Source organism: Ips typographus, linkage group LG2 (genome assembly GCF_016097725.1).
Source record: "Ips typographus isolate SLU linkage group LG2, UJ_Ityp_2.0, whole genome shotgun sequence".
In the NCBI taxonomy this organism is placed as follows: Eukaryota; Metazoa; Arthropoda; class Insecta; order Coleoptera; family Curculionidae; genus Ips; species Ips typographus.
The window spans coordinates 15,701,723-15,719,504 of record NC_138423.1 but is presented as its reverse complement, the minus strand read 5'-3'; the positions used below and the strand labels follow the sequence as shown (position 1 = coordinate 15,719,504).

The following is a 17,782-nucleotide window of genomic DNA, read 5'->3' as shown; positions in this document are numbered from 1 at the left end:
TACTGGAGAAAACTGATTTATTTCTTGCTTTATCAAAGTATATTAGATGGAGATCATCGCGTAGTGCATTGTTTTAGGTATAAACTCGTAAATTCCGGTTCACCTAAAGTCTAGAATATCATCTGCAATAGCAATCACATCAAGTAATGCTACTGAAAGCACTACTTCTAATACTAATAATAACTCAACTGAGGAGTATAATAGCAACACATTTTCCTAAGTTAACAAGCAATAAAACAGATACGCCATTTGTTCTTAATAACCGTAATATCAAATCATTCTTTTAAGAACAACACTAACAATTAGATAACATGTTTTTGTGAAATTTTTTTATTACATTATTATTTTTTTCTTTAGTAGCACAATTCCTATGATTAGTAAAAATATGATGTTAATGTTTAAAATATATTTTTTTATGAAAAAAAAATTATTCTAAATTATAAGAGTTGCGAATGCAGAATTTTACATTTGGTCGTAAAGTATAGTACGTCACACGTGTTCTAAGGCCCTACGCGAGTTCGTGCGTAACTTTTTCCATATCGTGCGTAAAATACTTCTTACAGCACTAGTTACGTAATATACTATTATGAATTACGAGAAAACAATCGATTGCCCTTATGCAATCCCACACATTACTCTATTGCATGAACATAATATTATAAAAGCTACATTTAAGACTGTCTATACAACAATACCTGTGTAATGAAATAATTAATGACCTTTAGATTCTTCATTTATTGACTTGTCTAAATAAGAAATCCTAAACGATTGTAAAGTAGAATCTCAAATTTTCATATACAAACTACACAGGCAATCTGATGACGTCAGGCGTATGCACGACGAACAAATGACATTTGACAGACGGAATTGCATGCATCCTTTGCTTTGCTGACAAATCATTTCCAGTTATCAATTACCATCTGAAGAGGTCACGTGTTATACCTTTTAGGAAGCAACCAATAGGAGAGATCGCATTTTGGATTGAGTAGACCCAGGGCGTGATCGTACAGTGAAACGAATGTAGTCTCAGTTTGGGCGGGACGTGCCCTTTTCTACCAATTTTTTCGTTAATGCGTAATTATCCTGCTGTTATAACATTTTCAGTGAAATCCTTACATTTAAGTTGTTTACTAAAAAGCCTTTAGTTAGTATAATTTGGCTTAAATCATCAAAACGCCGATTACATCTTTGAGGTTATAATTTGAACCAAATAGGTGACAGCTGATATTCATGTTTACAACAATCCACATAAAATCTCACCTACCCAGATGAAGGAAAAAAATGAGCCCGCGAAATTTTAAGGCCCATTTGCTATAGGAGGTGTTTCCGCGCCAATTTCCAGAAAAGTCAAGCCCGCGTGGCACTCTGCAGGTGTGAGTTTTGGAGTTTTGTATAGGCGTTGGTCTGTTGAATTGCCAAGCTACCACTGTTACTGATTCACAAGTGCCCTTTTATCCCTTTATTTGTGTGTTAACACCCGCGCTAGAAGCAGCTGCGTTGCACGCAAACATGGTCCAGTCAGGCCCCACTAACGAGGAATGGAGTAAAATTCACCAGCAGATTTGCCACAGATTACATTTGGATTCCAATGTTGTGGCTTCCAGTTGGGACACTTTTGAGAGTATTAGCAAAAAGTTTGTTTTGGAGGTATGTATAATTACATAGAGAGACTCATTCTCATTCTTTTATGTTGTGTGTTTCTTTATATAAATTGAACTTAGTTCAGTAGTTTTTGCTTGTGTACTTCTTTATGTGGTAATGATAATCCATGAAGTACTGCTATTTAAGTATTTCAAATTAACCAACATTATACCAATTACAACAAAGTTTCTAAAACATTACCAATTAGGTATAACATTGAGATATGTATGTTATTAAATTGTTTATTGGTTATACAGTCTGGTCTAGGATCCAGTCTGTTATACCTAAACTGGTAGTGTCTTAAACTGTTATAAAATAAAAATTGTCAAAACCAAGTACCAACTGCACCCCATCAATCTTCACCAGTTTAAATCTATTTAAAAAAGGTTTATCTAATAATCTATTTATAAATAAAGGAACTAAGAAACCCACCTACATTATTATGTAACAAACTTTAATGTAAAGACTAAAGTGAGACTAGAAAAATTCTCATTTATAATGCAGCCAGTAATGCAGGTTGCTGAGCTATGTGAAATGAGTACTAAAAAAGTCAAAAAACAAGTTTAAATTGCCTTTTTAAACTTTTTTCTGTACTACAAATTTCAACCAGAGGTGCAAGGTATTTCTTTGCCGTAAATGTACATACAGTGTTTTTCAATAGCTTTGTTAACATTTCGATTAGCTAACTTTTTTGTTTTTAAAAATATCAGAATGTGAACAAGAATCAAGCAATAAATCAAACATTTTCTCTTATTTGAAGAAAAAAATGAAAGATCAATGATTTTGAGAACCTAACTTATATTTTTTTTTTAAATGGAACATCCTTTATATTGTTGGATATGTGGATTCTACTCCATAAACCCAGCACTTTATAAAGCATATCCTATACTTATCTTTAACTTTTCTGAGAAAATAGCATCAACAGCTTTGTTTCGGTTATTAATTCTGAACAGTATTAGATATGGGTTTGGATCATTTGCCTGATAAGTCCTTTAAATCATTACACAGAAATACTTATCCCATCCATGCAGATGGCCCAAATCAGTGTGAGAACAGAATCATGAATCCAAACAAAGCTTATTTTATACACTGACTGGCAGTACTATGGAATAAATTAAATAGACTAAATAAAAGCTTATACAAAGTGTAGTAAATAAGCCAGTTATTGAGGATTGAAGGAAAAATGCACCAAAAAAAGTCATGTAAAAACGAGTCAACTTTGACGCCCTCTAGAGGCCAAACCGTCCAACCTATTAACCCCAGTTGGGATATTTTTAGAAAGCTCATTTCATTGGCTATCCATTGACGTATAAAACTTTACCAAAAATAGTGTAATTAAGCGAGTTTTTGAGGATTAAACAAAAAAATACCCCAAAACAATTGCCGCCTTCTAGCGGGCAAACGGCTAACCCATCGATTTTTATACGTCAATGGAAAGCTCATTTTATTGGTTGTCCATCGACATATGAAAGTATATGTTTAGTGACAGGATGCCCCACAAACATTTATAAAAGTTAAAGGCTAAATTGACTATAGAAAAATAGGAAAACACGGTCACGTGACTTACTAGATCTACCACGATGTAATGCTTGGAAATTTTCTGAAACTGTTTTTGCAAATGACAATTTTCGTAAGGGTCAAATTTGCCTGAAACACCGCCACTATCCTAATGGGTTTTGCGCGTTAGGTTTGCCAATTAGTGCAAGCGAAACCTTAATTGATTGTATTTCTACAGTTTTGCTACTACTCTAGATTTGGCAATCATTGTGCTAGGTTTGTTCCAAATATCAGTACCGTATCTGCCTGATTTAAAAAAAATCTTTTAAAGATGTTAAAGCAGTAACAGTCAAGGAAAACATTTAGTTAGCTTTGGAGCCCTCTGGCGGCCAAACGAAGCAACCTATCTACATGGTTATATTTATTTGAAAGCCCATTTTATTTTCTATCCATTGACATATAAAAGTCTATACAAAGTGTTGTGTGAGACAATAAAGACAGTTTTGACTAAATTTGACAACTACTACTTTAACCTTCATTAATTCGGTTATTTTGACAGTTACAGGGTGGTTCAATGTATCAATTTAAAAAGTGATTTTTTTAAATGTGGGGTAATACAAACTTTTGCTTTTGAACAGAGACTCGAGACAGAATTATAAGAATGTGTTCAGTTTGAAAAACTAGACTTTCTGTCCTTTTTTAGAACTGATTTTTTGACCACACTGTATTATAGGTATATTTTGACGTCTTTCTGCACCCATTCCTAGAACAAACCTTGTCCAACATGACAAAACACAAAAACCAAGAACAAACCCTTTTCTGATATGTATAAATTAAAAATGTTTTGGAGAGCAAAAATATCAAATTTCACATAAAATGGTAAATATCTCAGAGGCGGATACAGATAGGTACATGACATTAATACACGAAATATGTCTAGAATTTGACGTAGATACAAAAATGAAAAAATATACAGAGTATCCCATTCCGGTTAATTCGTTGCACGCATATTTTCTTATTTTTTTAGACTCTCCAGTCTCCAGTTGTGATAATTCAGGAAATTTGGAGGGAAGTTAGTGGGTATTGTTAGGCTTGGTTAGGTTAGGTTAATTATTAGGAATTACTGGGCATTACAAGAAATTAGTGGGCATTACTGGCATATTAGGAATCAGTGTACAAAATTTTACTTAGTGGTTTACCTCTCATATCTTTCAAAACAATAAAGTAACTGCTGATCAAAATGATATCAAAGTGAAAAAACACTACAAATTTAGATTAAACCAAGAAGTAAACCTTAAATGAGAGTTTAATAATGAAAATTATAACTAAAGTACAAGAGAATAAGTAAGTTGAGCAGAATCACACTATATGAATACTTAATTAACTTGTAGTATAGTAGAGATAATACTTTTTAAGTTTGAAACTGAATGTGTGTAACATCAATTTCAGGGAGAAAAAATCCATTGGTTGGGATGTGCAATTTACGTAGCCTGCCGTGAGTCGCGCGACTCAAATGCAGCTTCCACCGCTAAAGGCACAGTTTTAAACTTTACTAGTCTGTTAACGCTTTGCAAATTGAGGTAATCTCGGTAAAAAGCGCGTTTTTGTACTTTTTATGGCTAATTTAAATTGTTCTTTTAGATTTGTGCAATTCTTCAATAATATAAATCGATGGGTGGACATGGTTCAGCTACCCGAAGATTTTCGAAACCATATTGAAAATTTAAGAAGTAATTATAGTATTGTTTTTAATACTTTCGATAAATTACATCCGCTTTTTGTGGAACTTTTTGTACCGCCTGAACTGACTTCATTGGACTTGGAGGCTTCAAAACAGAGGAATAAAAAACACAAGTAAGTACTGTCTGCGACTAGTAAGTGGTGGGTTAAACACTGTGTATTTTTAGACCTATACCTTGTACATCACTTAAAATCTTTGAATTTATATGGAACTTATTCGTCACTCTCAAATCCGAAGAACCGGCATGCGGAAGTGACTTGATTAAGTCGCACCACCTTCTATATTGTTGTATTGATTTTGTGTTCAAAAATGTGGTTTCCTCAAAGATGAGAGAATTTTTAAATGACACTATTGCCGAAGAACTGACGCAGTACAGCCAGGATACTAGAGCAATAAGAGAAGTGCCCTGCATGGTTCAAAGGTGGTTGTTGGATTTGTATTTTAGTAAAACTCCTAAGTATTGTTACAATTTTAGGTTTTGTCAACGGGACTCTGTCATTAAAGAAGCTTTACACATGAAAGCTTACATATTTAGGCAACTTGTAAGCAAATTGATAGAACAAGGCACCTTGGTGATTGATGATACTGATTTTACTGGAGTGTTTGACAATTTTGACCAAAATTTCAGAAATCTTACTAAATCTTACGAGAGTAACTTGCAAAGTCAGGGCCAGTTTGATGAAAGAGTGTTTCTCAGTTAGTCATTTCAATGCTTCTCAAAATGCATTATCAATGTTTAATATAATTATTTTAGATGAGTTTAAGAGAAACATGATGGAGAGGGATCAATCTGATCATAGTTGGGCTTTAATTAACTCACTACCTCCAGCGGATTCAACCGTTTTGGAATCACCTGTTGTACCTGATCGTAATGTAAGTACCTTTTGAATTCTTGGAAAGGAAAATACTATTATGGATTAGTCTCAGGTTTAGTGGAATTGTTTAAATATGTCAATATTAATTTAATAATTTTGAACTTGCACAGGATATTGAGGGAGAATAATGTAAAGGCCTCTTAATTCTCTTTAAATCTCTCACAGGGTATCCGGATTTAGTGTGTTTTTGACAGAAAATCCCCATTTCCTGGCTAGATAGGAAAAAAAACTAGTATAGAGGTGTAGAGCTCGATTTTTGATAAAAGATTAATGGCAAAAACCGTATTTCGATATCTTGTCAGTTTGCGGCGCTAGAGGGCGTTTTTCAAATTTTTCATTTTGAAAACTCTTTCTTTTTTCGTTTCTTTTGAAAACATTCTTATTTTAACTGAAACTCGAATATAACTTTTAAAAAAAGTCTGTTTTTCAACATTTACTACGATGTAAGTATATCTATAGTTATTCCTACAAATAACTGAAATATGAAGTTAACTTGAAATGAGTAACAGATACTGTTCTCGCGGAGTGAGTTTACCCGTGTGTCACGAAGGCTACGTCATTTATAATCATATGAATCAAATCAAGTTTTCGTCAACAAACCGGTTGTGTTCATATTATAGAAACGGGCGTGTCTAAAGCTTAGTCACGTTTAAAATTTTGCATGGATTATCAGTCAGAAAGTAGAGATCTTTGGCTGCAAATTTGCACTAAAACAACCTTATACCAAAGCGACACAAAAATATCTTGAGCGAAATAACATTTTTTATTTATGAGAAGTCTCCGTTTGGATCATAGAATTCCGTCTAAATTTGAAACCTAATTCATTTACCAAAATTCGCAGAGATGTATCACCAATATGTAGTATTTCTTTAACCTTAAGCTCTTGATTTAGGTTCTTGATGGTTACATGTTTCTCTAAAATAAATACAACAAATTAAAAATTCAATAAGACATTCTGAGTGATGCTGTAGTATCTCATATCTCATTTTCAGGTTACAATCAACTTATTTTATTTTAAACCCTCTGGAAAACATTTTAGTCGCTTGTTTTACTTTTTCTATGACTGTATTATTAATATGTTTGAAGAAATTTTTATGAAAAATCTAATGCAACCCAAAAATCTCAGTCTCTAGAAAAAATTAAATGTTTATAGATGTTTCTTACAAAAGTAGATATGTTTTACTATTATTAACTCACTATCGTTGTACATATCATATAATGTATTTCGAACATCCATTTTAATGCTTTCAGATAAATCAGTGGTGTTGACCCGTCGATAACGTCTCGATTTAGGTTTTCTAGGTGAGGAAATCATAAGATTACTTGCTTGCTTTTCCCGAATCGAATAAACAGTTTTGCGGGAAATTTTCAAAGCAGCTGCAACCTTCTAGTATCAAAAAATACATCAGTAAGAATATGTAAGGTCTTAAAATTTCTTATTTTCTTCCTGAACAGATGATAAAGCTTCTAAAGGTCCTCCATTAGTTTTTTCCAATTCAAAATATTCACAAAGGTTAAGAATTAACTGCTGGGCTTGTCTGTAGAAAATTTTTCCAGGCATTTTCTAAAAAAATACTGTAATAGTAAGTAATTCCGAATTTAGGAAAAACCAAATGGCTAAATAAAAATCATAATAGACACTCCCACTTTTTTTTCAAAACAGGTTAGTAATTGTGCCAATTTTGTTTAGATCGTGACAGCCGACATAAAAAAAATAAAAATATTAATAATAATATTATGAAAGTACTTACAGAATGTTAAAAGCGTAGAAACAATAGCTCTTAAAAGAACTGTGGTGGTGTGGTAAATAGAAAACTTTATAAATGATTAACAACACAAAGAAAAGTAATTAATAGTAAACAAATCAAATAAATTTCGATGGTTTTCAAACTGACAATGACTGAAATAGAAGCGCTAATCAGTAAATATTTTTTTTGGAAGACATTCACTTAGATATTTACCCTTTCTGAAAGTGAACAATAGACAAGGATGAAGTCAATAATGCATGTCTACTTCTAAATCACAGGGGGATGATGCACGGGTAAACTCACTCCGCGAGAACAGTAAAGGATGTGACGCAACAGTCAGAAGTCACTGAACAGAGGATGATAACTGAGTTATGTAGTAATAGTGTAAATTCCATAGTTTTCATTTTAACTCAGTTATTTTTACAGTTACAGTGTGGCTCATCATTATAAAACCCTTGAAATACTCTTTTGATCGTCCTATAAAGTGTTTATAGTAAAGTTGTCTAGTAACTGAGTTGTTTAGTGGCAAATACAGATTTGATTTACTTGGTCGAGAACCAGTTTAGCAATCCAATCACTTGTGAGTTTGACAGTTACACGTCTTCAAGAAAATAAATGGGCGGCGTTGCCAATGTTATAAATTACAAATCTAAATTGAAGAATATGATTTTTCTTGGCAGTAGTTTCACTTGATCGGTTACAATGTTAATTTTGCGTTTAATTGTATACACCATTCTTCTAAGGGTTTATATTTTTCCACCTTTTTTTTATAAAAACAGAGCTAGAGAATGACAGTTTGTTCTGTTTTTGGCCTTAATATTTTATAAAAATTTATAGATACTTACATGATTAGAAAACCCCGTCTACCCAGGCCTCTTTTGCTGTCTGCTTTTTGTCCCGTAAGATGAGTTGCAGAACAATATTTCTCATGGCGCATTACATTTGCCAGGTATTCTGTAATGCGTTGTAAATATTGATAAACTGCGCCTTGCCCTTGTTCGAGAATTCCAACCTATTTTGCTTTTCTTGATAAATAAATTGTTTTTTTATTGCTAGCACTATTACATACCTACAAGTAACATAAGCAACCTCACAAAACAAAATATTTCAGGTACAACAGAAGAGTACCTGCCAGTTAATGATTAACTTGTATGACTGTACGCATTCAAAGTATAAAAGTTTTATAGTTTGAGTAGAAATGATATGGATTATCTTTTAGAGAAGTGTACAAAGCCTGCTCAACTTTGCACATAATCTATCAACTTGATGAATGACTACGTTTATATCGTGAAACCTTAATCCGATTATTGAAGGGGATACAACAACCATAAGTTGAACCTGTTTTATTCCTATTTAGCTTTGTTTGGATTAGTCAATCGATATAGACAAACCGATGAAACCAGAAACCAGAGCAAGACAGCTACAAAATAAAAAAAGATACAAAATAGAACTGATACTTTACACTTTTTTTGTTTTCGGTTTTCCTTCAAAAAATCAAAAGGAATAAATTGAGCGCTTTAAAATTTAAGTCAAAGCAGAAAATAAGTCGCTTCTAATAAAAAAAACAAAAAATAGGAGTTGTTTTGTGATTACTTCATTCACTTGTCTTGGTTAACGTCAGTTGTCAAATGCCAGCTTATTCAATCCCGTATATCCCGTTTAAAAAGTGGCGTTTTAATCGGATTCAGTGTTTCAATCCTGTTAATATTTAGGATCCACTAGTCAATCTAAATCGTTAATCTGCATTGTTTATATCGAAGATTTTATCGCGGTTTACTTGATCGGATTGAATAAGCGGATTCAATTTGCTCGATATAAACGTAGTCTATGACTTGACAACAAGAACAAATTTAGAATGGATTGAGTAAAAAGTACAATGATGGAACATATCATTTGGCATTAATTTGTATGAATTTTAATTTCAAATGGCAATAAGATATATATTTTTCTGATGGTTTTATATGTTTTACATTTATTAGATTTATCATATTGCGTTAAATTCTGTTGTAAGACTTTATAAACGAAAATAATGTTTGTGTCTGCATTAGAGTTCAGTATTAATCAAATAAACTCCTGTATCTACTATGTTACTTTTCGGTAATTTGGGAATAGTTGGCAACCTATGAGTTATGGCGTTAACGTGAAACTGAAGTTGTAATAATCCCGTATGCAACGAGGTAGATAGCATAAAGAGTGTTCTAAAATCTAACAATAATATATTTATATCTATTGGCGTTTTGACATATTACCTAATAAACATTATTACATTGAGCCTGACCTTACAGAATCAGCCCAGAGTTTTAGACACTCCTTTAAGTGGGAGGAGTTTTCTCAGTCCTCGAGATTCAGATGGCCGCTCAGTGACTGAACGAGTGTCAAGACTGCACGCCTATTTAAGAAATCGAAAAGCTGGCTCTAGTGATCAGTTGAAGGCTATTTTTGAGTAAGTTCAAATTATTACAAGTGTCATAGTAGTGTAACTAAACTGTGATAATAAAGTTCATGTCAACGGGACCCACAACCAAAAATCAATGAAGTCATATCTAAAATGAAAGTTATATTTACTGAGGCGTACACTGGCAATATAGTGTCAATAGACGAGGCTCAGAATCGGTTTGAGTTGGGGGTGATTCTGTTCTATAAATATGTGGAGATGATTTTGAATCACGAGAAAACGATCAGGAATAATATTTCGGTTAGTTTTCATGATAATAATTATTATTGAACAACTGTATCTCTATTTTCTATTATTTATGATGTAGGGTTTGGTGGAGAATCAAATGTTTTATCAATGCATGTTGACTTGCTGCTTGGAAATTGTGTTGTATTGCTACAATTTTCCTAAGAAGTTTCCTTGGATTTTGGACGCGCTGAACGTAGAACCGGTTCATTTTGTTAAAGTTATTGAGTTGATTGTTAGACTGAAAGAGACAATGTTCAAAGAATTAGTCAAACATCTAAATAGAGTAAGTACTACTAATTACGTAAGTTTATTGACTTTCTCACTTATTGATTGCTTTTTTATATCAGATTGAAGAAACAGTAATTGAATCATTAGCTTGGACTTCAAACAGTCCAATTTGGGAAGTAATTGAAAAGTCTGGTCAGGAAATACCTAAATTTCAAGATACAGCATTGCCAGGTCATCTGCTGTATGATGATGTATCTAATGAAAGTTGTAAGTCTCAGTCCAGAGATTTTTCTCTTAATAAATTAATTATATTAGTCTATTTGTATTTTTTTCAGTGCTTGGATCTCCAGGTACTCCATCTGCAGTAGATCGTTTTCAATCTCCTCTGTCTCAACTTTGCAGAAGTATATTTCCAACAAGTGGATTTGGGAGTTTACAGCAACGCCAGGGAACCCATTTAGGTATAAATCACATTGAAATTTTACTAGAACCAACTAGAATTTGATCAACCAATTTCAGTTCGGTCTGATCAAGACGGAAACATGAAACTGATTCCAATAATGTCAAATCAAGTGAAGATTGACAATCAGAATGGCAGTCCCGGCGCTAGGTCAAGTCCCCAACCTAATGTTCCACCTCGTAGAACTGGTAGTTTGGCGATAATTTTTCGTAAAGTTAGTATTTCAAAATCGCTTTTAAATCAACTTACCTATTAATTGACGGTAAAAACAAAAATAGTTTTACAATCTGGCCGGCATGAGATTGCAACATTTGTGCTCGAACTTGGGACTGGAAGACATCCAGGTGCGTCGGAAAATCTGGACGATTTTCGAAGACTCCATCCGGCATACGGATCTTATTAAAGACCGGCACCTTGACCAATTGTTGATGTGCGCCATCTACGTCATCTGTAAAGTGGGAAACATTATGAAAATTCCCGATTTGTTTACGGTTATTATGAGATATTACCGGTTGCAACCGCAAGCCTGCAGCTCGGTATACAGGGACGTGTTGATTGAAAGAGCAAAGGTGGTTGGTGAGTACAACTTATTTGTGTTATTTACGTTTAACTATCCAAAAAGTCATTAGTTTTGAATTATCCAGAAAGTATATTGGAATACTTTAACATCAAAAATTTCAGCTATTTCTTAGATGGGAAAATACTTACCCTCCTGTCCCAAGAAAAGTGACAGTGACCACATTAATTATGACGTCATATTAAATTCACTCATGTCAGTGCATAAATGTTGTTTTTTCTGTATGAATAAATTAGCAAAACCTAACATCAACACAAAAGACATCAATAACCGATTTTTTGCAACAGAAAAGTTTCATGGAATATGACACGTCAGTTACATTGTGACGTCATGGGTTTATTAATGTATCTTAATGTGTAAATATGTAATAATGATCTTAATGTTAACAAAAGTTAATTCACTTCTTTTTCTGTTTGAGAATATTCCATCAACCCAAAAATGAACTGCTATTCGCACTTACTATAATGCTTAGGCATTTTCGATTACCGATAATATCAAAATTTCAAATACAATACAAAATTAACTTTATTAAGCATGACCTTCAGTCAAAAGTCTCATTTAATGATTTTAATCATATGTGGCAATGTATTCTGAATAGCTATCATATAAATTGTAATAAGCAAAAACAAATTCATATCAATAAATTTAATAATTTAATGGAAGAAAAAATACATATACAACTTGTAAATAGTCACAATCAGGTCAATAATCTTCAACAAAGAACTGTAATAAATGTTTCTAGCAAAAATTTATCTGATAGCGAAAAACTTGTTCTTTCAAAAGGTTTAAACTTTGCCATTACACCACAACACATTCCCAAACTTGATATTATTTCTGCAATTGAAGAGACAACTCCAAATTTGCCAGAAGAACATCAACAAGAATTTAAAATAAGATCAAAACTTATATTAGAAAAACAACACAAAATCAAACAAAACCTATCCAAACCTGAACAACAAGCATTATACTCTCTCAAAAAAGACAACAACATAAAAATACTTCCAGCAGACAAAGGTAACGCTACAGTCATAATGGACTCTATTACATACCACAACAAAGTCATGACTCTTTTAAATGAAAACAATTACACAAAATTAAATAAAAACCCAACAGAAAACATTGAAAGGCAAATTTACACTACTTTAAAAAAACATCGAGATCAATTTTCTGATCTTGAGAGGCGTAATCTTACGCCTCATAATAGCAAAACACCACATTTTTATGGTGTTCCTAAAATTCATAAAAATAACATGCCATTAAGGCCAATTGTGAGTAGTATAAATTCGTCTACTCACTCATTAGCTCGCTTCTTGCTAAACATTTTAAATCCTTTAGTAGGTAACACAGATTCTTACATAAAAAACTCTCCTCACTTTCTTGAAAAACTCAAACATATCGACATTAATCCAAATCATATTCTGGTAAGTTTTGATGTTGTAAGTTTATTCACGAACTCTTTCAATTGTTAGATCTAAATTGCAAAATGATTCAAGTCTTGGGGAACGTACAAGCTTAAGCGTAAACACTATTTTAGAACAATTTATGTTAAAACAACATTCTTCCAATATGGAGATGATTATTACCAACAAAATTCTGGAATGGCAATGGGTTCTCCATTGTCTCCAATATTAAGTAATATTTTTATGGAACATTTCGAAGAAAATAACATTAATAATTTTAATTATAAACCAACAATCTGGTGGAGATATATTGATGATGTTTTCTCAATATATCCATTCGGTAATGATCATCTCAAACAATTTCTAACTCACATAAACTCAATAGAACCCACAATCAAGTTTACAATAGAAACTGAACAAAATAACGAACTTCCATTCTTAGACATTCTAATCAAAAAAGACATAGACAAATTTGAAACAAAAGTATATAGAAAACCAACCGACACAAATAGATATTTAAACTACAAATCCAATCATCCAATAATGGTAAAAAAAGGTATTGTAAAAAGTTTATTTGATAGAGCCAAAATTATTTGCAATAATGAACAATTTAAAAAAGAAAAATTATACATTAAAAATGTTCTAAAAGAAAATGACTATCCTGAAACATTTATTAATAAATGTTTTAGGGATTTAGAACATCCAAAACAATCTGGAAATCAAAATCAAATTTTACCTTTTACTAACCTTTTTATTCCTTACATTCCAGGTATTTCTGACAAAATCAAACGAATAGCTAAAAAATATAACATAAGAACAATATTTAGAACTCAAAACACATTAAGATCACACTTAACTAAAACAAAACCTCACAATGAAAATGAATCTACAAGAAACGTGATATATAAAATTCCTTGCGAATGCAATCAATTTTATATTGGTGAAACCTCCAGACCTTTAAAAAAACGTATTAAAGAACACCAAAATTATTTAAGAACTGGAGACTTTCACAAATCTAATATATGCCAACACGCGTTTGATAATGATCATAGAGTCAAATGGAATGAATGTAGTATCATAGACAAAGAAACTTTATCAAAAAAACGTAAAATAAAAGAAAGTGCATATATTAGATTAAACCATGACTCCTATGTTGCTACATCCTCTATTAATATTGACCAAACTTGGTTAAACATTCTAGAGGAGGAGATCACTTGGTCATATCAAACGAAACTGAAATTTCTTGTAATTTTGTTTTCATTGTAAAACCCACCTTTCACTACAACAATAGATAACCTTTTTTTTAGGTAACAAGACCGAGCCTAAGTCAGTGGTCTTGTGTTGGGACGACTAGGTTAATGTTATTTTCAACTTAGTTGAAAATAGTGCGAAATTCCATTTTCCCAATAAACATTTTTTTGTGTGAGACAGAAGACCCAATAAACAAAGAAAAAAATAAGTAACTCGTCTCAACAAACATATAGAACATATCTCCTTCAAATACAACTCCTCAAAATTAAAACTGATTCAGTAAATACAAATTACAACTGGAAAAAATTCGAGAAAACTGTCAACAAACGACAAGAAATAAAAATTAATAGTTCACAATAGCGTCGCAAACAGTCCCTGCTCCGAACCAGTACGAACATTCACGAATTTAAAGATTTGTAAATAACATACGACAAGACGTCAAATTTCCATCACGCTCAGTTCACAAGTTGTAATACAAAAGAAACGACAATTTAGTGGTCTCATAGCAAAACCGCCAATCTCCAATTTTTGTTGTTTTGAGTAAAAACAGTAAAACCTCTTTGAAGTTTGACACTTTTGCAACAAATGTTTTTAAATGAGAAATTGGCTGCTCTTGTGCAAATGAACTCTAAATAACCTTCCTGTTTCTTGATTGCATCAAAAATCTTAAATCAGTTTAAAAATGGATATTGGCTGTTTTGCTGTGACACCACTCAATTATAGTTAGTGTTGTAATTATACAGTAAAGGCCAAAAGTCCCGCATAAATTCATTAAAAAAGTCAAGGAATTTTTTTTTCAAATGTTCAAATCGAATTTTTTCTCCGTTTTAGATGGCATAATGGTACCTGAAGAACGAGAAGACCTAATACACTTCTACAACTCCGTCTACATCAAAGTAATGGAATCATCAGCCATCAAATTTCAACCCAGGGCCAATGCAAATGTAAGTTATTCAGCCCCAGCAGGACTTTTTTAAACTACTTAAACCCTTGTAGGACATTATACTGAGTCCGTTACCTGCAAGCCGTAAACCTTTTAATTCTTCCAACACTCATCAAATAATGGAAAATGTGATTGTCAAGCCGTTAGAGGGTTCAATAGTCAGTCCATCCGGCGGAACTTCACTCAATTACTACTTTAGTAGAAGTCCGTCCAAGGTAAGGCTTAGCTCAGCTTTTTAAATTTATTGATGTATTGTATTATGTATTGTTGTTTTTGTATTTTCAGGAATTAATGCAAATAAACCGTGCCATAAACGGCAGCGCAATACAGGGTAAACGTTTATTAATCGACGAAAACGAAGGTATGCCAAATAAGAGAATTACGACTAACCGGAAATTGCAATCTTTAGTCGAAGACCGACAGCGTCAGAATGCAGCTAATGAGTAACTAATGCATGACACTGGTTACTTCCGATTTTAAAGAATGTTATCTCTCCGCATTACGGCTGCCGTACTATAGGTTCAAAGTTAATATATTAAAGTTATTTCGCTGTTTATTCATCCTGTATGCTACCCAGAATCTAATATTTTTCTAGTTTAGATGAAAGGAATTCTGTTTGCTTGTAAATATTTGTGTAGTTTGTTTCCCTGAATCAAACTGCGTTAGAAAGTCAAGTGACTTTCGCCATGTGCTTCTAGCCTTTGATCTCATACTATTTTGACGGAATTATCCTTAAATTTATTTTATTGTGTATACATTTCTGCTTTGTATCAGCAGAAATTGAAATTAAATTACTTTAGACTTTAGAGTGTATTTTTTTTATTGGATAAAGCTTTTTTACTTTTTTTGGTGTTTGTCCGATGTCTCCGAACAATCTAAGTATTTTTATCTCTTAATATTATGCAATTTTAAAATAGTAGGTATTTAGGGATGATTATACCACCGGCAATAAGTGAAATATTTATCGTTTGATTTAATTATCATTAATTACAACTCATATTAAGGATATTGGTATTTAATTTTAATATATTACATGCTTACAAAGTAGTTTGCATTGCTGATGTAGTTTTAATAAAAATTTTGTAAAATTGATTTTACATGTCTTTTTTTTGTCGAAAAAACTACCTGATTGCAACTTGTTTGCATCGACTTTATGTCAAAAGTTTATTATCCAGGGTGATTCACGCTGATGGTATATTAGAAGTATCTAGATAACGACTCAATATTTTTTGTTGAAATTTGAAGTGCAGCCTAGGTTGGGTCCAAACTCTTTATGTAAAATATTTTGGACTATGTAAATACTTTCCTATATCTATCTTGCACCGTTTCTTAGATATTTCATAAAAATTGTGGATTTGTCAGCAAAACGGTAGTCTAAACATTAATTCAATTTTCAAGTCATGAAAGGTTTGCTTATTTGACCTTTTGTCCTCAGTTAGATAATACCACATGATTTAAAAGCCCATAGACTGAAAATGAAAAAACCAACAGGGTGGTCAATATTTACCTTTAAGTCGGACAGATAGAAAAACTGTCAGAAGTTCGTTTTTTTTTTAATGGAACCACCAATATATTATGGTTTGTAATAAAAGAACATTAAATTTACAACACATTTATGTATACTCTTCCTGTACCTAACTTCAACCGTTTCTGAGTTATAAACAATGTTTCCTTAAAGTGCCTATATGTAGAAATACTCCATAATAATCTGAATTCACCTGCTTGTGCTAAGTTTGAACCAGTGTTGAATTTGACAAATATCTGTCAGAACATGTTATAGTTATGAAATCGACAACTATGTAGTCATTAAGCACAAGCAGGTGTCCGTATTCAGTTATCATGGATTACGATTGTATGCGCCCTTTTAAGGAAAACTGTTATTAAGTCAGAAACGGTTGAAGTTAGGTATAGGAAATGAATACATGGATTTGTTCTAAATTTAATTTTCTTTTACTACAAACCATGAAACACTTTATTTTTCATTTAAAAAAACGACTTTTTGGCAGTTTTTCTATCTGTCCGACTAAAAGCTTAGCAATGTCAAGTGTGCACGGTGAAGAACACAGGGTGGTTCAGTAAAAAGCGTAGGTATATGCTATGTGCAAAAGTTAATTGATCCTTTGTGAACCGGCTTCGGCCCTTTAGGGGTAATTACGACCTCTAACAACTTAAGGGACGGTTTGAAAATTTTTAAAAATAGAAGACGTCCGTTTCTTTATTGTTAGTTGGGTTTCTGTCTCACCACACAAAAAAAGGTTTGTTAGGGAAATAGAATTAAGCACTATTTTCAACTAAGTTGAAAATAACATTAACCTAGTCGTCCCAACACAAAACCACTGTCTATGGAACTAACTTAGGCTCGGTCTTGATACCTAAAAACGCTGACGTTTCGGTGAAAAATCTACCACCGTCTTCAGAGAATCTAAAAAGGAACACAACGACAGAACACAGAAAACAACAACACTAAATATTAAACCTGATAATGTTCAATTTGAAACTCTGAAAAGGGTTTTTGGTCAATAAAAATTGACATGACCCCCTATACGCAGTAGACTTAATCAAGCGGCTTCACCAAGTCGGCTCAGTTAAGCTTCGTAGTTATCGCAGCTTTTCTTGAAGATTGGAAAAAGATAAAGTCAATCCTATTTTAAGCCGTTACTATTGAAAAAAGATGGAATCAAATAATGTTAAAGATTTAAGCCTTGTTCATAATACAAATCGACACAAAAGAAGCCAAA

At 32.5% G+C, this 17,782-nt stretch overlaps 1 protein-coding gene and 1 long non-coding RNA gene across 3 annotated transcripts in view; one reads left to right on the top strand and one right to left on the bottom strand.

The window, feature by feature from the left end:
* Positions 1-1,018: 1,018 nt before the first annotated feature.
* LOC145725045 (retinoblastoma-like protein 1) lies at positions 1,019-16,136 on the top strand. Its single transcript, XM_081973617.1, has 16 exons — positions 1,019-1,647; positions 4,588-4,718; positions 4,780-4,992; positions 5,046-5,300; positions 5,355-5,575; positions 5,634-5,752; positions 9,788-9,945; positions 10,002-10,197; positions 10,265-10,468; positions 10,533-10,680; positions 10,749-10,874; positions 10,933-11,087; positions 11,152-11,449; positions 14,933-15,045; positions 15,098-15,259; positions 15,330-16,136. The coding sequence occupies exons 1-16, from the start codon at positions 1,510-1,512 to the stop codon at positions 15,489-15,491; spliced, it is 2,799 nt and encodes a 932-aa protein (XP_081829743.1). The 5' UTR covers positions 1,019-1,509; the 3' UTR covers positions 15,492-16,136.
* Positions 10,285-17,782, bottom strand: part of LOC145725065 (uncharacterized) — a 45,292-nt gene continuing 37,794 nt past the window's right edge. For both annotated transcript variants that reach the window (XR_014177156.1, XR_014177157.1), the window contains exons 2-3: positions 11,123-11,321; positions 10,285-10,423 (exon numbers count right to left, since the gene is read on the bottom strand). This is a non-coding gene — a long non-coding RNA (uncharacterized LOC145725065). The remainder of the gene's footprint in view (positions 10,424-11,122; positions 11,322-17,782) is intronic.